At 47.9% G+C, this 21635-nt stretch overlaps 1 protein-coding gene and 1 long non-coding RNA gene across 3 annotated transcripts in view; one reads left to right on the top strand and one right to left on the bottom strand.

Moving 5' to 3' along the window:
• LOC148507948 (uncharacterized) overlaps positions 1–17991 on the bottom strand; it is a 69834-nt gene extending 51843 nt beyond the window's left edge. The window contains exon 1 of the long non-coding RNA XR_015869649.1: positions 17915–17991. This is a non-coding gene — a long non-coding RNA (uncharacterized LOC148507948). The remainder of the gene's footprint in view (positions 1–17914) is intronic.
• The window catches only part of KIF6 (kinesin family member 6), a 309007-nt gene that overhangs the window by 274192 nt on the left and 13180 nt on the right, over positions 1–21635 (top strand). For both annotated transcript variants that reach the window (XM_088445329.1, XM_088445328.1), the window contains 3 exons: positions 3168–3252; positions 8674–8809; positions 8911–8969. In XM_088445329.1, the coding sequence (XP_088301455.1) occupies positions 3168–3252; positions 8674–8809; positions 8911–8969 (280 nt within the window). The remainder of the gene's footprint in view (positions 1–3167; positions 3253–8673; positions 8810–8910; positions 8970–21635) is intronic.

Raw genomic sequence — 21635 nt, 5'->3', positions numbered from 1 at the left:
GACAATCGCTGCGTTCCCCTATGGCGTTGCTGAGCTGACAATCGCTGCGTTCCCCTATGGCGTTGCTGGGCTGACAATCGCTGCGTTCCCCTATGGCGTTGCTGGGCTGACAATCGCTGCTTTCCTTTATGGCGTTGCTGGGCTGACAATCGCTGCGTTCCCCTATGGCGTTGCTGGGCTGGCAATCGCTGCGTTCCCCTATGGCGTTGCTGGGCTGACAATCGCTGCGTTCCCCTATGGCTTTGCTGGGCTGACAATCGCTGCGTTCCCCTATGGCGTTGCTGGGCTGACAATCGCTGCTTTTGCTGCACCCCGGAATGATCATGTTGTGCTGTAGTGTGACTGCACAATCCTGAGGTGATTGAAGACATTTCAGGGTAAATTAGAGGCGTAGGAAGAATGGCAGCTTCACTCAGATACACTTCACAAAACACATTATACAGTAAATATAAGCATGGGCGTAGTTATAGTGGGTGCTGGGGGTGCCATAGCTAGGGGCCCATCTATACGGCCTTGCTCCCCTGTATCCTGGTCATATTATTGGCTACCAAGTTCCAGGAATTGGCCACTAAGCAATTTTTCAAGCCTAACAAAAAAGGGGGGACTCATCAGTGCACAAGTAGGCGGCTCCCTCTGTCCCCGCCCCCTCCTCCCTGTCTTTACACTCAGGCTGATTCTAAGGCCCTCATTCAGAGTCGGTCTTAAGATGCAAGCGGTCGCTCTGAATGAGGGCAGCCGCTTGTGGTGTGAAGTGCGGCCTCCTGGTCGCTAGCTAAGCTGTGGGTTACCACCCACAGCTTAGCGACCGACCAGGGTGATGGTCGCGATGGTCAAGACCATCGTAACCATCGGGGCTTGCGACGAGACCCTAAGGTTGAGTCTCGGTAACCGCAAGCCCCAGGGAGCTCCCTGCTCTGATCGAGCAGGAAGCTCCCCATTGACATCATTGCTGATGTCAGTGGGGCCGCCCCCAAACGGCAAGCGTTCTGTCGGGAACGCCTCCGTTTGGCCGGCCCCCCCTGCCCGCCTCTCAAACGGGGCGAGCTGTCATTCAACATCGACAGCTCGCCCCCTTTGGTGCGAGACCCGTAGCAACGGATCGCCCGTCACTAGCCGGGTCTCGCGCTTATGCACGTCGGAGTCGGCTCCGACGTGCGCATGCCCAGTGGGTCAACATCGACCTGGTTGCGAGCGCTCAGCGCTTGCGACCAGGTTTGAATGAGACCCTAAGTGTGGAGCAAAAAAAAAAAAAAAAGAACAAGTAACTTTGCACCTTGGTAAAACCGGTAGGGGGGGGTAAAATATGCTGGGAGATTTAGATCTGAGAGATACGCGTCCAAACTTGAATATAAATTGCAGTGTAAATATATAAATATACCGCTGTCCAACATTTGTGGGCTACATGCAAAACAAGACAGTATTTGTTTTATATTATTTGCTTTGCTTCCAACATTTTTGGGGGCCCTTTAAAATGTTGCTATGGGGCCCACAATGTAGTGGCTACACCCCCGAGTGTAAACATTTTACATGGTGCACTACTAATCTCAGCATGTCCTGGATTCCTTTGGGTATGCTGGTGCTTATAGTAAACTAGAATAATTAGGAACAGAACACAATATAAAGAACAATATAATGACCTCTTCTTGCTCATGACAGAACTGACCTTTCCAGCACCATTTAATTGTATTATTCCTTTACTATTACTGACCATATCACTGTGTACCCTGACCGAGCTGTCTCTCTGTACACCCTCATTGAGCTCTCTCATACGTCTCTCTGTACTCTCTCACTGAGCTGTTCTCTGTTCACTCTATTTGAGCTGTCTCTCTGGGCCTGATTCACTACGGAACGCAACTACGAATGCAGTAGCGATTATGTACGCAGTTCAACTGCGATAGTATGTTAATCCATTGCGATTGCAATGCCGTACGCAGCACTACATAAGGGCGCCCACCTTACCTTACACATATCCGTAATGTTTAGCAAGACTGCAAAACCATCGGTACAATCGAGTGCCATCGCAGCCTCACACACACTTGCACAAGCCCTGGCCTTACTCAGAAATTGCTAACTTCCACGCAAGCTATCAGGCCTCGCAGTGGATAATTTATGCATGCCCCTGCAACGGCGTTCAAACACACTGGCACGCCTGCGTTCGCCCGACCAACCCCCCATTACCACCCACAAACTGCACTTCCTGCCAATCACTCTGCAGTAGGTCTGCGTAGTCACTGCGATCGCAGTCCCGATCGCAATGGCTAGTTCGCACACGTGCATTGAGATGCATACATATGCGCTGTACGCAACAATCAGCCGATTGCGTGCGTAATCGCAGTTGTGTACGCTGGTGAATTAGGCCCTCTGTTCACACTAATTGAGCTGTCTAATACATTCTCCCTAAGCTGTCTCTCTGTACTCTCTCCCTGAGCTGTCTTTTTGTATTTTCTCCCTGAACTTTGGGCCTGATTCAGAGCCGGACGCTCTGAAAGAGCGCTCGCTCTGAATCAGGGCGTTTTGTTTTTTTGGAGCGGCCTCCTGGCCGCTCGCATAGCTGTGGGTAACCACCCACAGCTATAGCGTGCGGCCAGGTTGATGGTCGTGATGGTCTTGACGGGCTTGCGACGAGACCCTTGTGGCCGCAAGCCCCAGAGAGCTTCTGGCTTTAATAGAGCCGGAAGCTCTCCCACTGACGTCACTGGTGAACGCCTCCGTTTGTGAAGCCACCCCCCCAGCCACGCCTACCAAACGGGGCGAGCTGTCAATCACCATCGACAGCTCGCCCCCTTTGGTGCGAGACCCGGAGCGACGGAGCACCCGTCGCTAGCCTGGTCTTGCGCATGCGCACGACGGAGCCGGCTCTGTCGTGCGCATGCCCAGTGGGCAAACATCGACCCGGTTGCAAGCGCACAGCGCTAGCGAGCGGGTCTGAATGAGGTCCTAAGTGTGTTCATGACGCAGAGGTAGGTGCGTTGGGATGTGTCATATGTTCGTACATGACCCCAAATGCTTTTTTTATTTACTTTGCTTTGTCTCTGCTCCAGGAGGTTTTACGCTCCCTGGAATCCCTGTGCTGATACATTACTATATTATACTGCTAGTAAGCGAGAGGCCAAGATTTAAGCCATGTCCCTGCCAAAGTATTTTATCATTTTCCAAACATCCTCTAGGTGTTTCCAGCTCGCCTGATGAACTGAGCAAGTACGATCCAGCGGAGGAAGAGCTGCGCTCTGAAATGGAAGAGGACAAGAAGAGGTACGCTGACACTAAGGGATCGTGGGGAAAGACACGGCCTCCGCTGGTTACCAGATTCTATTTACTCATATGAATAGTGTTTAAGGAAACCACCTGAAAATGCCTCATACCAATTCTATGCTTATACAGGGCCTGATTCAGAGTTGGGAATAGAGTAAGATAGAGCAAGTAACTGTGTACACGGACAAACCATGTTGCACTGCATGGGGTGCAAATACATACATTATATTTGCATGCAGGGTAAATACTAACAAATTAATGAACTGTGCTTGTAAGGAATGTATACATAATAAAACACTTGTTGCAATATGGTAGCATCTGTCTGAATAATGTACCAAGGACAAGGCTTCTCTTAAAAATAACTTTTCATAATTTATTACATTCAATACATATACTCTTTTACTTGACTCACAACACTAAAAACATGTAATACACACAAGCTGGCTCTGTAGCGCCCAGTTGTAACGCTGATCAAAAACGAATGTTCACGCTGGAATATATGAGAGAATGTCCAATATCCACAGTCATATGTTTAGTTCTTAGTGGATGTATATCTCTCCACTGGAGATTTGTGCTATGTAGATACTTGCACAGCCCGTATCAGTGTCCTTACCCTTCTGCAGATAGTACAGTCTTAGGCCCTCATTCAGAGCCGCTCACTATTTGCGTTCATTCGTTCAAAAACAAGGGGTGGCTATTCAAATGATCCGTTCGCAAATTGCAATCTGTTCACACCTCGAAGTCTGAACGAGCGAGCAAAACATACGCTCGTTTATTTGATAAAAACGTCCCCTGGCCGCTCGCACCATACGTCATGTCCGCTATTTATTAGATTAATCGAGTACATCGTACAGCGTATGAACTGCTCGCTATTCTTGTGGTTGGTTTTTTCAACCGCTATTTTGCGAGCAGTTCTGAGTTAAAAAAAAACAAGTGACGTGGTCAATGACGCTGCTGTATTAATTATGCACTCCCTTAAAACGCCCGTTTTGACCTTTAAGCACACCTGCGTTCGAATTCCACTCCCCCGTTTTCAAGCACCTTCCCGTTACCACCCACATACGCCTCATTCTGTCACTCAAAATAGCAGGCACTCGCTATATAGCGTACAAACGATTTTCGGCCGCACTGACTGGTTCGCGCATGCGTACTAAAAACCGTACGCATGCGCAGATGTGCAAACATCGCTCGGAACGAGCGTACTCCCGCTAGCAAGCGGCTCTGAATGAGGGCCTTAGTCAGGGGCGGTTTGGGATAGAAAACCGATGCAGTCGTAGCCTTCCTTGGCTGCAGTTGCGTCTGCAACTTTATGCTAATGCCGCTACAAAGCCCTTCCCTGTTGCACAGTGTCTACAGGCGCTGCAATCATGCTTTGTGCCTCTTTAGATTCCACCATTGGCTGCATCATTGAAACTTGCACCAGCCCTATGCTAGGTGCAGACCATCAGTCCAATGTGACCAAGTCAGTGTCTTTGTATGCAATCACTATCAGCAACACGCCCATGTCACTCCAATAACACGCCCACACATGTAACCACCGAGGAATGCCCAAAACATTTCTAATACACTTGTGTGTACTGTACGACTGAATCTTTACTGAAACTCTGTATAATCACCATTGGGAAGCATAAGCGGTGCAACTCAAACGCATGCGCAGAGGAAAAACTTGCACAAGAAAAAAATAAAACGCATTGGCCACCACATTAGCGCCCATTTGGTATCATTTGTATCAGTAATAAGTTTCTTTAGGGTAAGTGTCTTCAGAAAGATTACTCTGCCAAATACTTCTAAATCTACCTGTTATGAATAGTCTCCAGTCTCATTCCCTCTGTCTCTCCAGCCTCATCCCCTTCTGCATCTCTACACCCTCATCCTCTCTGTCTCTCCAGCTCTATCCTCTCTGCAACTCTCCAGCGCTATCCTACCTGCGTTTTCCAGCGCTGTCCTACCTGCGTTCTCCAGCACTGTCCTACCTGCGTTCTCCAGCGCTATCCTACCTGCGTTCTCCAGCGCTATCCTACCTGCGTTCTCCAGCGCTATCCTACCTGCGTCTCTCCAGAGTTATTCTACCTGCGTCTCTCCAGCGCTATCCTACCTGCGTCTCTCCAGCGCTATCCTACCTGCGTTCTCCAGCGCTATCCTACCTGCGTCTCTCCAGCGCTATCCTACCTGCGTCTCTCCAGCGCTATCCTACCTGCGTTCTCCAGCGCTATCCTACCTGCGTCTCTCCAGCGCTATCCTACCTGCGTCTCTCCAGCGCTATCCTACCTGCGTTCTCCAGCGCTATCCTACCTGCGTTCTCCAGCGCTATCCTACCTGCGTCTCTCCATCAATAGCCGACCTGCGTCTCTCCAACGCCATCCCCCATGTCTCTCTCTTTCTATTAAAAATATTATAGATATATATTTCTAACAGTGAATATAGTGTGTGTATGTGTGTATGTATGTGTGTATATGTATATATATATATATATATATATATATATATATATATACTTCACTCCATCTCATCAATGTACATGTAATTTATACTGTTGCACTGTACATATAAAAAAAAAAAAATCGCAAAACTACATATATGCTGTATATATAATTTCACAATGTACCTGACTCATATACTCTATACAGTGACAGTCAGTAAAGTTAGATGTACATTGGGAGAATATATATATATATTTAGCTTTGTGATGATATATATATATATATATATATATATATATATATACACTGTAATATACAGTTTAAAGGTAAAAATTACAAGTACAAGTTACATGTACATTTATGAGTGGTTGATCTAAATGAGATGGTATCAGTTTTTATCACTGCCAGTGACAGTCTAAAGTCGTCTCTTACCTCCTTCTCCTCCCCTGTTGCTGAAGTGCTGAGTGCTGCCCCTAAGATAGGGGAGGGGTGGGGCCGAGCTGTTTGCTGCACTCGGAGCCATGAGGAGGCTCCACAATGTGGCCGGGAATACACAGTAGCTTCCCCTCGCCATTTACCTCCTCATAGAGAGCTTCTGCACATGCGCAGAAGCTGCTGCTGCAACCCGAACGGGGAATGTTGCTGATTGGAGCTGAGCTCCGATCACATGGCAGCCGGCCCCGCAGCAAAGTCTATCATATCAGCCCGACAGCAAGCCAGAAAAGGGAGGATGGAGCCGGCCCAGCGGGAATTCTTCCGAGTTCCCGGCGGCCCAATCCGCCCCTGGTCTTAGTTGCCACAGATGGTAATAGTATATAGCTGTTAATCCTCTGCGGCTGTAGCTTCGGAATAATACCACGGTCCTGTACCGACACACTGATGTATAGTAGGTCCGTACTTCAGGGAGAACAGGGTACAGATGATGCAGCGGCCGCCTGCTAGCGCCCGGTCAATCCCTCTGTGGCTTTGTGTTTGTCCGGTCTGCAGGGCTCACTTCAATGACCAAAGGTGCAAAGTGACAGGCTTGAGTGGGTGGGGTATCTTCCTCTATTCCAGCGATAGTAACCCTTTCGTCCACTAGTTTCGCTCCACGTTGTGAGCTTTTTCAAGCACGGTAAATACTGGCTGCTTTTGCATGTAGCCCACAAATGCTGGAAAGCTTTATTTTTACCCTGCAATTTAGATGTCAGTTTGGACGCAGCCCTCTCAGATCTAACTCTCTCTGCACATGTTACATCTGCCCCACCTGCAGTGCAGCACGGTATTACCAAGGTGCACAGTTACTGGCTCTATCTTATCTATTCCCAGCTCTGTATAAGGCTCACAGTGCAGATTATTCTGCCTGGATTCTTCCTGCTTCGCTCAGGGATAGGTTCTATCAGTCTCACATAATACTACTACTTGATGCAAGACGTCATTGGAGTTAAGTTTTTAAAAATCCGTTAGTTTTTTTTTTTTATTGGCCTCTTGTAATAGTCATGGGTAGCATCCCTAAACAAAGACAGAGTGTAATATACAGATGTGGCCTCATACATCTAGCCTCAATACGCCACGCAGTGCGACTTGCCTGGTGTGAGTGAGCCGCTAGGTCCCGTATCACTCTGCTAGCATATATATATATATATATATATGTGTGTATATATATATATAGAGCACTTCGTATACATATTCAGAGACTCAGATTCAGAGACTAAAGCTGGGTACACATTAGACGATATGTGTACCCAGCGATGTGACAGATGATTGCACGGGTGACGGGGTGACATATCGGGCAGCCATTACACATTACACGATCCGCTGCCCGACCGCCTGATATGTTGGAACCAGCTGCGTCCCGCTGCATGTGATCGTCTGTCGCATTGTCAGATTGAGCTGCATATTGGGCCGACCTGACAATATGACTGATGACCAAACAGGAGCGCTCATGGCCCAACGATTTCGACAATATGTCGGTCCCATCCGTCGGATCAGGCGAAATATCGTCTAATGTGTACCCACTTTAAGTTGCACACAGATATACAAGTGTCGCCTATGAAATTAATCGGCACAGTCTTCTGGTGCATCGTATTGTGACTAGATGCATTTTCGGGAAAAAGATGCCTGGCGCTAGCAGAGTCTCACAGGACCTGGCAAGCGCTGAGAGGGGCTTTTTGCCCAACTGCACCAAAGATGTATAAGGACACAACTGTAGTTGTACTGTAAACTCTCTGATACTTAGCTGATTGCAGACTATAGTAACTGACATTCATATATTTGCAGTGTCCTTTAATGGGGCTTCTGATAGATAAACTCACAGCATGTGGATAACATTGCTGATGTACTACATGTATCATAGCGGCCTAACATGAATTGCGTGTTCCTTACATTGTGAGAAACAAATAGTTGTGAATTACACCTGCTGTACCAATAGTAGGTGCCCCATCTATACCGCTACTTATGACATCTTGGGCTTGATTATGATGCGAGTGCTACAGCATCCATGTCTGTGTCTTTTGCCGGTCTTGCGTACGTGACTTTATGCTCATACTGCTACAAGCCCTTCCCTGGTGTACAGCTGTGCGTCTGACCGCACAAGGACTGAGCATCTTTAGACAGTGAAATACCACTTGTTGTTTGGACGCTACCATCGGACGCATCATCGAAACTTGCTTCCAATGTGAGCGATTAAGTACTTGAGCTTGCAACCAGTTCAGCGACACCCACGCGAAAATACCATAACACGACCATAAGATGGACCATCTCCGTGCATCTGGGTAGCCACCTCCCAGTAACTGCCCAAGATCGCCCAATACATTGCATACACACTTTGGATACCATGCATCTCAATTGCTACTGCGCCTCCCTGCGTACACACTGGAATGCATAAGCTTTGTGACATTTTAGCTACATAGACGCATGCACAGTTGCAAAACATCATCCATTTGCACAAATGTCGGCATTGCGTGCCACTCAGAATCAGGCCTTTTATCTCCACTATTCTGACTCTTCCCATATCCTATAGGTATAAAGTACACTTCAGTCGCCTGAAAGGTCTGAAGACTGAGATCGAACACCTGCAGCTGCTCCTGGAGAAAGCGAAGGTCAAACTACAGAAGGACTTTGAGGAGTGGTGGGCAGAGGAGGCCTCCACCTTACAGGTAACTCCTATATACAGCTGCCAGCGGTTTCTCCTGCTGTGACTACCAGAGAATATGGAAAAGCGAGAGTCAGACCACACTCTATTTTCTTCTTCCTGCAGAGCCGGTCAGAGGCCGTCATGATCAACGCGCCATCATCTGTCCTACATCGTTCTCACAGGTACCCAGCAAGCGTGGTTCACAGGCTCTAATCAGTGAGAGTTCCATACAGAATAATTTCCTATTATCATTAGACAGGGTATATAGGGGTCCTTATACACCTAATTCAGTGTTTCCTGAACTCAGTCCTCAAGGTACCCTAACAGAATGGGTATGAAATACCGACGGCTGAATAGGGAGAAGATCCCGACAGGGTAGGTAACTATCCTATCCCTAACCCTCCCTTAGTGGTGCCTAACCTTAACCTCCACCCCTAGTGCCTAACCCTAACCTCCCCACAGGGGGGCCGAACCCTAACTCCCCCTTACCGCACCCTAACCCTCCCGGGGGGGGGGTTCCTGGCCCTAACCTCCCCCTGGGGGTGCCTAACCCTAACCTTTCCCCCTGGGGGTGCCTAACCCTAACCTCTCCCCTGCAAAACCTAACCCCCCCCCCCCCCCGCGGCTAAGTACTAAGACGCCTGCACTTACCTCGATTGGTCCGGCGTCCTTCTGTATTTCGGCATCGGAATTAACATGGGCGTCGGTATTTCAACTCCTATCTTAAGTTCCCCGTTGGGCTTTAGTTGTCGGACTACATGCCACCGGTCTATTAATTACATCCCACCCTAACAACCAGGTTTTAACATCCTTGCTTGACTGACAGTTTGCCTCAAGGACCGAGTTTGGGAAAACACTGCGGCCTAAGTATTTCTATGTATATCTCATGTGGAATATCATATCACGAGGTACCAGGTTCAGCTTGGTGTGTTTTCAACTGCATTACTTGGTTTAAACGTTTCACAGGGAACATTGGGGGGATTGCTGTATATAGTACTATCATTATATCCGATTGTGGTTCTGCTCCACATTGCTGTGTTGTACTGCCTGGAACCTGGATGCCATTGGATTACATAGGAATGATCAGGGCTAGTCTCTTTCAGGCAGTGTTTGAGGGGCACTATAGTCACCAGCATTGAAATCAGATTTCAGCTTCCACAAAACACTGAGTTACTTTATTACCGCCCGGAGAGAATGGAAGGGGCCTGATTCATGCATCAATCGTACTTTATGGCACACTTTGTCGGGAATAACATTGCGTTCTCCTTAGAGGCCTGACACCTAAGGCTGAGCATTGCGACATAGCAATAAACGTGTCACCTGGTAAGTGTTTCCAAGCAGCAGTCACGTGTGTTCTTTGCACGTGTTTCCTGTATTCCTCCCTGGTTCTGTCTGACCTGTGCAGTCTTCTGAATCCACATTAGATGGGAAGACGCAGTCCGGGTTCCCAGGGATTGCCTGTCCTCCAGCACTGGCCGCTAGGGCAGCCTGCACATTGCCGAGGAAATACCTTATAAATGGGAGCAACTGTTTTCACTACAGCCTGGAAAGGCCTCAGAATGTCTGGAAATCAGATTTACAGCGAGCTGCGTCCGTGCTTTGTACTGGGATATTGTTACACTTGGATGTTCTGCGGACTCATATACAGGTGCTTGCCGCCATTTACACACCCAATCACCCATCTTTTCCATCGATGAAGCGTAGCAATATGTAATTACCGCCTTATAACAATATATATTTAGTATATACTGTGCAGAGGTTTTCTGTGTGGCAGCTGATTATATACTGGCAGCACATTCTGCGTATGATAGACACCTACAGCCTATTGTACCCCGTACTACAGCACAATGGAGCTCATTCAGACCCGCTCGCAAGATGTGGTCGCTCGCAGGCAAAAAGGGGCCGGATATTTAAATTAAGCGCTCGCACTGCGTTGCGTAAGGACGCCCTCTATGTATTAGCGCGCTACGTCAATGAGCGCTCGCTACGTCATCTCCGGTATTTGCAGGATTACTTGGTAACATGGAGAGCCATCAGAGATGCTCGCAGCCCTTGAGGTTGCCTTTCCCCGCCGCAAGCACTGCGATCAGTGCGGCCTGAAAAACATGCAGGTGACATGTACAATGACACTACTTTGCTAATTATGCACACCCTTTTAAACAGCGTTTCGGGGGCCTGACATGCCTGCGTCCGCAACACCACTCCCCCGTTCACAAGCACCTTCCCCTGTTACCACCCACAAACGTGGCTTACGACCAACCAAAATCAGATCGCAAAGACTGGCTTGCGCATGCGCACTGCGAGTTATACGCATGTGCAGACGGGCGAAAATCGCTCAGAGCGGGCGAGCACAACTTAGCGACCGGGTCTGAATCAGGTCCCATGTCTCTAGAATCACAATTGCTCATTAGTAATCATACAGTTACTGGTCAGACATTACCTTTAGGCATGAAAATCAACAGATAAAGGCACAAAATATAGGGTAAAACTCTTCACTTTAGCAGACCCACCCACCAAGCCGCAGCATGATTGACATGTTGCTGCGTTTGGGGAGCGCAGGGGGGGCATGCCTTGTCACAGTTCCCGGAAACGGGGCGCATCGACCCCGTTCTCCGGGAGGGATGTGGCCAGGGTCTGCGCAGGTGGACACAGATTCCAGGCCCTCTTACGTGACCAGCACCCGGTCAGGCTGTGGGAAGCTTCTGCTCCCATAGCCTGACCAAAGGAACAACCATCATGCCCATCTGTCGCGTTGGTGATCCCAGCCTGTGACGTTGGTCACTGACGCCTCCTTCTGCATTTGCACCTGAGATGGACGGATTTGCACAACCGCTTGTGTGAGGCTCTGCAAATCCATCCATCTCTAAATCAAGCCCAGTGTTCACGGCTCTCCAAGAGCTCTCCCATCAGCGTAGGTCCCCATTAGGTATGTGGATGAGACAGCTGCATTTCACAAAAGATGGTAATGCCAAGACAGGGGACACTCATTAATGTACAAAGGGGTTGTATATTTCCCCTCCCTCCATCCCCAATGATGGAAAATCCCTTTAACTAGATTTTATCCAAAATAAAGCTGCACTTTTCTCCTGCAGTGAGAGAAATGTAGACTGCGGGGAGCCAGTCTCATGGCAGGCAGCTGTCTGCCAGGGTGAGGCCACAATCACTTGTAACATTTCTTCTATCTCATGTACTTCCCACACTAAAGAGCGTGTTCTTTATATAAATGACTAATCTGTTACTTCCATTATGGAGTACACTGTAACGTGTCTGTTCACACTAGGTCAGCGGATTTGAAAGGCGAGAACCTAGCTCCCGAGATCCACGGTAAATGTCTCCTTCCCCAGCCCAGCAATGGCAAATCCACTTACCAGATGTGTAACTGAAGCCGCAGGCCACATCAGGGCAGAGGAACCACCAGTAACACAGGGATTCAACAAGAAAGAGTTACCACTGACGCTGTACTGTGGTGTTAATTAGTTGACATTTCATACTGTTCTTATGTTTTATCCTTATAATCCAGCAGATTATAACTGATGTCCGCGTTCCCCTGTTGCACGCGAAGCAGCTGGCTTTTTCAGTTTGTAAAAGACTTTATTTAGAGAGAGATCAACATGTAGAAATACACATTTGCAGCATTCAGACAGTGCTTTCTAAGATTGCTTGGTAGTACCCGCCAATATCATTCCAAGAAAATAACTGCTGAACAGAGGGCCTGATTCAGACCCGCTCGCTAGATGCGATCGCTCGCATCCAGCGTCTGCAAATTTTTCAAAGTGATGACATGGGAAGCGATCGCTCACCAAGGCATAAGCACACCCACTTTGGCTGTGTGAGCGATCGCTCTGTGTATGCAGACGCCCATTAGCGTATGTTGAGACGCCCACTAGCACACGTCATCTCCAGGAGGTGTATTAAAACATTAGTACATCGAGCACCATTGGAAGCGATCGCAGCGCTTGTGGTTGCTTTACCCTGCCGCAAGCACTGCAAGGACTTCAGTGTAAAAAACAGGCATGTGACGTGTACTATGACGCTGCCTGTTAATTATGCACACCTTAAAAACGGCGTTGAAACACTCAGGCACGCCTGCGTTCACACCTCCGCACCCCCGTTATTAGTGTCCTGCCCCTGTTACCACCTACAAACGGCCTCTCCTGTCACTCATTTCACTGGGCTGTCTTCGCTGGGCGAGCGAGGGGCCTGCGATCACACAGAGTAGTTCACGCACTCGCAGAACGAAGCGTGCGCATGCGCAAACCATCGGGCCGCTTCCGAGCGCACAGCGCTCGCGAGCGGGTCTAAATCAGGCCCAGTGGCCTATAAAGAGAGAGGCTCGGTAACATGTTAACCAGTTTTGATATGTAAGAGAAGAGTGGCAAGGTAGGGCATGCTGTACATGTAGAAAGGGGCACTATGATGTGAAGATCCGCTAAGGGTGGAAGGGATAGGGGGGTTGTCCAGAGAGACTAACAATAAACTTTCTGACAAATAAAAATTAATTTACCTATTGCTAGGTACGCAAAACACATTGTGCGGCTGAGCCACTCCAATACAGATAGCATAGTAAATCTGTTTTTTTTTTATTTTGCATCCTAGTCACAGCCGCAGACAAAGCCGCTCATAGTGAACCAGAGATGTTAGGCAGCGAATTAGTATAATATAAAAGTACTAAGACGCAGATGAAGCGTAACGGAACAGACCAGGAGGAAAAGGCTCGGGCGCTCGTATCGCGGAACCCTTACTACACAGATTTGAGACTCAGTCGCAGATAGATGTGTAATCCCCAGTGGTCAGTGTACGCAACAATGTAGTTTTGTCGCATTGGGTACGGAATCCCGACAGTGACCATACCAACGAGCGCAATATCGGCATTGGAATCTTGGTGGTCGAAATCCTAGCAAATGTTGGTAGGTATTCTAACCCTTACCGTAACCCCCTCCCGCATCCTAACTCTAACCGTCCCCTCCCGCAACCTAACCCTCCCCCTAGAGCTTAACCCTAAACCTAACCCTAATACTCACCGTGGGGATTCTGACTCTTGGGATCCGGAGCCGGTATTGTGATGACCGCCGGGATTCTGGAGTCGGTATTGTGACCGTTGGTATGGTCACTGCTGGGATCCTGTCTGCATCCCGCTTAGTCACTCCTAGTTGTTTTAGCAGTGCAAATAAGAGCCACACTTTAACAAATAGGACACTTTGGTGTGGCCGAGTCGCAAGGACCCTGGCGCGGTGAGAGGGGTTATTTGGCATAAGTTGAGTGACAGTATTTGAGGACACACCTGTACTAAGGACACTTATCATACATTCATCCAGTGAATGAGCCAAACCCTGTTATGTGCTGCTTGCATTGGAGGGGCTGAAGGCTGTTTCAGTCCGTCGCAACCTGACAAATGGAAAGCCATGCTACAGGGTGTTTCACTAGCTGTTGGCCCCAAAGTTTTTCTTATAACTTATAAAGTAATTTAGTGAAATGTGACACATACATACCTTGGTCTATGAGAAACATGAAGAAGTCACAGCAAGTGTTGAAAGCGTTCACCATTAGCATCCAGGCCAGCTGTCCATGCGCAAAGTCAGCACCCTAGTCAGCAACGCCGCCCAAAATTCAAATAGGGAGATTCACCTACTGCCAGTGAGGATGCCCCAGCTCTGGAGTCGCCATTGCTATATATATATATTACAAAATCAGCCGAATGGGCAGCACTCTGGGCGGAATGGAATGTATTCATTCTTTCGTCAGGATTACCAGAAGGATGAATATAAATTCTGAAATGTTGATAACACTATTAGAAATATGCCAATACTTTTGGATTTATTTTCTTGTTTTATTAATCTACACTATTCTAGCACACAAGGAAAGGCAGACAATACAGCTTACATCCTTTCACAAGGCTGAAGGTAGGCGCTAGCTATGCCCTCCATGGAACTAAACACACCCACAGCACAGGCCACACCTCCATGTAAACCACACCTACACCGCACTGGTCACGACCCCACATCACCAGTCACACTGCTGCGGCACTTGTCACACCCCCTGCAGCGCCACCCAATAGGCCCATCATAAATTTCAGCTCCAGGCTCGTGTTGACATTAATCTGGCACTGAGCTAGAGGCTGTATTTTATCTCATTTTCTCCCAGTCTTCATTATTCATTGCCTCCCCCAGGTTCTGCTGCCAAACTCGCTCATGGGTGTCCCTTGGATAGCTCCTTCCAACTTCAATCCTGTTATATCTGACTCCCGGTCAGATATAACAGGACGATAAGAACGATAACGATATCGATCATATCGTTATCGTTCATATCGTCCTGTTTTTGGGCCCTTCCAAACTCCAAATGATGGTCGATGTTCGGGCACAGATGGTCGATATCGACCATCGCCTTGCATGCAGGCCAACCTGCATGCAAGATACGCAGCTAGGCCATAGCGTTGTTTACTTCTCTCCCAGATTGCTAGAGCCAGCAAGGCTACGGGATGATGTGGGACCAAAGGGGGTATCATTACTGTCATGTAAATGTGCTCCTAAACCCAATATAAGCTGTAGAGATGGTGACTGCAGGAATTCCCCGACCTCCTCCCACCTGCACCCCAGGACCCGGCTTCCTCTGCGCACACAGGGGAGATCCTTCGCAATGGGCAGAATAAAGAGAAAGGCAGCCATATACAGTATTTTCGCTTTTAGTGTCAATGGTACCACAATGCAGCAAGGATAATGTACAGATGTGCACGTATGCACCCTTGCAGTGCCTATGCCAATCTGTGATGCCATGGCATATTTGTGGGCAATCGCTCCCTTTGATGTGAGACATGGATCTGAGTAGCGCAAAGTACAAACAAAAAATTAGATTTCATTTTGTGGGAAATTATATTTAAAAAGTATTCAAAGGGTGGACGGGTCACATATACAGGGATTTGTTCTCCCTGCAGAAAGACCTGATTGTTACTCAGAGGTGGTGGAGATCAAGGCCTGGCCTTTGCTCTCAGTGGGAAGCCTTCTCAACCGTCCATTCACATTAGATGTGGGAAAGACATTTTTAGGGGAATATTTATATATCAATCAAAAACAGTCACATTTCCGATTGTGACAGCTGATACAGTCCCGATGTCACCTCGCACAAGACATAAGTAAGTGTACACAGCAATATTTCCAACATTGGCATCAATTAATTTACATACAAGGGGGTAGGTGACATTGCAAAGGCATAGAAACACCAGCACTGACAGCAAAACTCTGCCCCCCCCTCTCGGCCCGATCTCGCCCAGGACGTGCTGATTTTTATACTCACCTCTATGAGCCTGCGGAAAAAAAGTCAGTGAGTTTGGAGCTACTGTAAGTGCCGCATACACTCGCATCTACTCGCCCACACTCAAGGGGGCAAGTTAATTGAATCAGCCCCATTGATTTGCATGACAGCGGTGGTTTGATGGTGATAGCAACCAGGACCTAAATAATACCCCTTTTCCACCAAAAACCCGGGTCCGACCTGGGTTATCGGGCATGGTTCCAACCCAGGTCAGACCCCATTTACACTGCAACTTCAATCTGGGTTATTCCCAGGTCGGCCTCGTGCACACTGAATCTGGGTCTGCCCTGCTAAACTTGTGAGGTCATAAAAAGTGGGAGGTGACTTCTCCACAACCAGGCATGACCCAGGTCGGATAACCTGGGTCGCGCCGTTTACACTGCACCATTACCTGGGTCCGACCCTGGTAGCTACCTGGGTTGGATTCCCAGGTCACTTGACCCGGGTTATATTTCAGGGACCCTTTTCCACTGAGCCACGACCCGGGGAGACCCAGCAATAACCCGGGTAATTGCAGCAGTGGAAAAGGCATAGATCATGTTGTTAGTTCTCCTAAGTTTCAAATGAAAAATATATTTAATTTGAATTTCTTTCACATAACAAGTATATTATCATTTATACAAGGGAAGAGCCATGGTCTGTGATGTACCTTCAATCAAATGTTAGGCATAAAGCTTGCACCATATTAAGGACAGAATGATTGGACAATTGTGTTTAAAGCAGTGAGTAACTTTCAGATTTAAAAGGTCATATCTCCGTTTTGTCTATGCTTTCTTTCACTCTATGATATTAAGTACTCGCTAGTTTGTATAAATAGATGGACACATTGTATTGATTGTATTATGGATGAGTATTGGGTTGTTCTGCCACCTAGTGGATAAGTTTTAATAATGCACATTATGTACATGTAACTTTGGTAAAACAGCTTAGGTCTAATGGTGCATACACACGGTCAGATATAACAGGACGATAACGATATCGATCATATCGTCCTGTTTTTGGACCCTTCCAACCCCCAAACGATGGTCGATGCGCGGGCACGGATGGTCGATATCGACCAGGGTAGCTTGGTTACTATAGGGGTCTTTATAGTTGTTTGGGGGTTGGTGCATGTGCTGGATGTTCGATATCGAGCATGCAGGACAATCAGACAGCGATATCTGATCGTTGTCTGATCACTCCGTGTGTACAGAGCTTAAGGGTTAGGAGTTACTAATGATTAGTAATCACTGACGGTTATCCTGTACTGAAGTAAAGAGAGAGAAGGACAGTACTCTCCTTTTTGGGGCACTAATCTATCATGAGTGATTCTAAGATATGAATCTAAAACTTAACTTTTAATGCAATATATTTAAAATGAGAGAATAAAAACCCCACATAAATACGACACAGTTACAACCAGGGCAGGATTAAGGCTTGTGGGGGCCCTGGGGCAACTAAGTTGTGGGGGCCCCCACCAAGCCACATGGAGCCTACCCCTTCCCCCGCCACACGTTAAACACGGACACACACATATAATACATATGTAGCAAACATGTTTTCTATAACATACATACTAACACACACATGTACAGTATATACAAACACATACACACTAACACATATACCTACACAGTGTACACACACTAGCACATACTGTATATACACATTAACACATACATACACACTAACACATACACAGTATACACACACACTAACACATACTGTATATACAATAACACATACACATATACACACACTAACATATACAGTACTGTATACAGTATACAATAACACATATATATACAGTTAAACACATACATATAGACTATAGTAAACTTACATTCTATGCAGGCTGCTGCTCACTTCATTAGGCCTCGCGCTGTACTGCCGCGAATCTCGGGTCATATGGGGGCGGGGCTTGCCATGTTGACTCCGCCCCCATTTCGGGAAAAGTAGAAGGGGGGACTGGTCGTCAGGGGGGTGGTTTCTAGCTGACCTGCAGCAGCAGCAGGGTGCAGGGAGCTGGCTGGCTGTGCACTCTCCCTCCTCAGCGTGACACTGACACACCCCCCGGATCATGCACTGAGATGAGCAGGCTGTGGTTCAGCCTGTGCCATGATCGGAGCCTGTGTAATGTGCTGCCCGCGCATTACACAGGCTCCAATCACAGCACAGGCTTTGCGCATGATCCGGACTGCGCTAGGGGGGGGGCGATCGCTCCAATCGCCCCCCCCCCCCCCCCCCCCCCCCTGGATCCGCAACTAGTGTGAGGCCCTCTGTGTGTGGGGGCCCAGGGACGACCGCCCCTGTCGCCCCCCCCTAAATCCGGCCCTGGTTACAACATCAAAATAAATAATGTTATAATTAATATTATCTCATCCTGTTTGAAATATGCAGGATCTCACAATTGCTGATATAATACATTGTCAGTCAGGCCCTTCAGACGTTATGCCAGATTAATACGTATGATAATATTTTTATTTAAGTTGGGGACAGTAAGCAAACTTACGATCATTTATCTAAAGTATAATCATCAACTTGGTTGAGCAGGGCCGAAACTAGGATTTTTGTCACCAGGGGCAAGACAGTAATTTGGCACCCCCCATGTAATTCCCCCTGCAGTAGTGCCCATATTGTAATGCCCCCATAGTAATGCCCATATGTTAATACCCCCATAGTAATGCCCCTGTACTGCCCACCATACAGTAATGCCCCTGTAGTGCCCATGCTCCCATATTAATGCCCCTGTAGTGCCCATGCTTTCATAGTAATGCCCCTGTAGTGCCCATGCTCTCATAGTAATGCCCCTGTATTGCCCATGCCCCATAGTAATATCCCTGTAGTCCCCTTACAGTAATGCCCCTGTAGTGCTCATGCCTCCACAGTAATGCCCCTGTGGTAATGCCCCTGTAGTGCCCATGCCCCAATAGTAATGCCCCTGTAGTGCTCATGCCCCATTAGTAATGCCCCTTATTGCCTATGCCCCCATAGTAATGCCCCTGCCCCCATAATAATGCCCCTGTAGTGCAGCTTATTAAAAAAAAAAATACTTACCTTGAACCCTGCTCCTGCATCCAGCGTCGCGTCCGGTCCGCCGGCTGCTCCTTGGAACTATGGGGGAGATGTCATGACGTCTCCCCCATAGTGCCCGTGGGGAGAGCCGGAAGCTGGAGTTCGGGAGAGAACTCCAGCCTCCGGCTCCTGCTACACCGCGTCGCTGCAGAGAAGGAGCCGGGCGCCCGCTGGTACTAAATATTACCAGCGGACGTCCGGCTTGGAGCCTCTCTGCAGCCCCGGATGGAGGTCACTGGCACCAGGTACAGCGGCTCACCCGGTGCACGTGCACCTCCAGCCCCCCCTAGTTGCGGCCCTGGGTTGAGAAATAGTTCAATACTATCCCCATGCGAAAAAATATATAGGATATAATTCTGTATGAATCAGGAGGAGCAATTCCTAGATCTAAGTGAACAGCGGTCACCACGGAAATACCAAAAGTTCAGTCATTTACTGTATGCAGCCAATCAATAATATTGGCCTCAAATAAGCAATAAATATCTCCACAGAGCAGTATATCATGTAACTAAGACCAGGTATAATTCTCTGCAACTTATGCACAATAAAATGTGTATCATGAGAGAAAATTGCTCCTTTGTATTCAAGTGTGCATAGGGACCATTGGTGATCAGCGTAACCAGCAGCCGGGTTACATACAGCAGATAGATTCAGATGTTGTTCAGTCACAATACTGTACCTCCACAATGCAGTGTATCCATCAATTTGCACTGGATAATAATCATATATGTCCTAGACTATCAGAGGGATGCAGTGAAATGTTAGTGTGTATGTGATTACACTTGCTCATTAAATATATTGCACTACAAGTAAAGTTTTAGATTTATATCTTTAGAATTATTCATGATGGATTAGTGCCAGAAAAAGGAGAGTACTGTCCTTCTCTCTCTGTACTTCTGTACACTCGATTTACTCTCAAGGGAGCACCTCCGTGAACCATTTATGAATATTGCTGTCATATAATTATCCATCACGGTAGAATATCCATCATATCTATTTTCTTTTTCACATGAGGTTTTTTTTTTCCCCCAGTGCTTAGGTCTTGTCCCTCTATCCCCCTTCCCACCACATTTCTCAGTTACCCTGTACCATAATATATTTCTGTCTATAATGAATAATGAACAACTTGGGCCTGATCAGAGGTGCAAGAGGCCGATGTTTTTAGTCTGTGCTTTGCATCCAAGCCGCACTGCACACCCATTCCGATGGCTACCGCTCTAAGGCGCAGATCAAAATTGCACGCAGAGTGATTGATTTCAGTGGGCGTTACTGGGAGGTGACAGGGGTGTGGCTAGCCAGACATAGGCGTGACGCTGACAGCGGCAACAGCAAAAGACGCAGTAGCGCTGACACAGGAGGGGTATGGGCATGAAGTCCCGATGGCTGAATAGCCGCCGGTTCATATCCCGACACCGGCAGCCCGAAGGGAGAAGATCCCATCAGGGCAGGTAAGTACCCTATCCCTACCCCTTTTCCCCCCCCTAACCATCCCTTAGTGGTGCCTAACCTACCCCCTAGTGCCTAACCCTAACCTCCCCCCGGGGGTGCCTAACTAACCCTAACCTCCCCCCGGGGGTGCCTAACTCTAACCCCCTCTTATCGCACCCTACACCTAACCCTCCTGGGGAGGGTGCCTAACCCTAACCTCCCCCTGGGGGTGCCTAACCCTCCCCCTAGGGGTGTCTATCCCTAACCCCCCCCCCTCCCTACGGCTAAAGCTAAGGGCGCCCGGACTTACCTCGTTCGGGCTGCCGTTCTGGCGTCAGGATTAAGACAGGCGTCAGTATTTCGACACCTTTCTTAAATTATTTGTCAGAATTTGGATGTCAGTATTGAGACGGTCTCATAACTACATCCCCACAGGAGGCCATGTTCAGATGGCAAAATTGCACCTGCCATAGAGCTGGTGCAATCTGATAGTGCGTCTTAGTACACACTGCGACATAATAGAGCCGCAGGCAGTGGCGTCTTAGCCGGCTGAGAATCGGTTGCGGCTTTAGCATAAGGCCGCAGATGCTGGTGCCACGTCTATGTGTACCTCCGAATCAGGCCCCCGTATCTTTTCTACTTACAGCATATGTTGCACTAAGTTTTATCTTCAACAGACAGTGATTTTATTTCCAGTGGAGATGCCTATATCCCGTTATGTATCCTTATTGTGTATTTGTATAGTGCCACCTTATTACTCATTGACCATATGTGGGATAGTAGAAGTCACTGAGGCATTCTCTGACCATATAAAAGTGCAAGGCTGCATGACTGGATGCTTTTATACAGGTCACGGATGTCCTAGATGACTTGTAATATATACAGTACATAGGTTGTCCGCAAACAATAGGCAGACCAAACAAATACCCCAGAGACAGGTATAGTGAAATAGAACAGCTGATGTCACTGAAAACAAGGAAAGGACGTGACATGAAGTGACCAATTGGATACTGAGAAACTTACTATTAGAAAATACCCACTACATGTGTGTGTGTGTGTGT

Source organism: Taudactylus pleione, unplaced genomic scaffold, assembly GCF_031769625.1.
Source record: "Taudactylus pleione unplaced genomic scaffold, aTauple2 ptg000378l, whole genome shotgun sequence".
Classification (NCBI taxonomy): domain Eukaryota; kingdom Metazoa; phylum Chordata; class Amphibia; order Anura; family Myobatrachidae; genus Taudactylus; species Taudactylus pleione.
The sequence above is the reverse complement of the archived record's forward strand: the minus strand, read 5'-3'. Positions and strand labels throughout refer to the sequence as shown.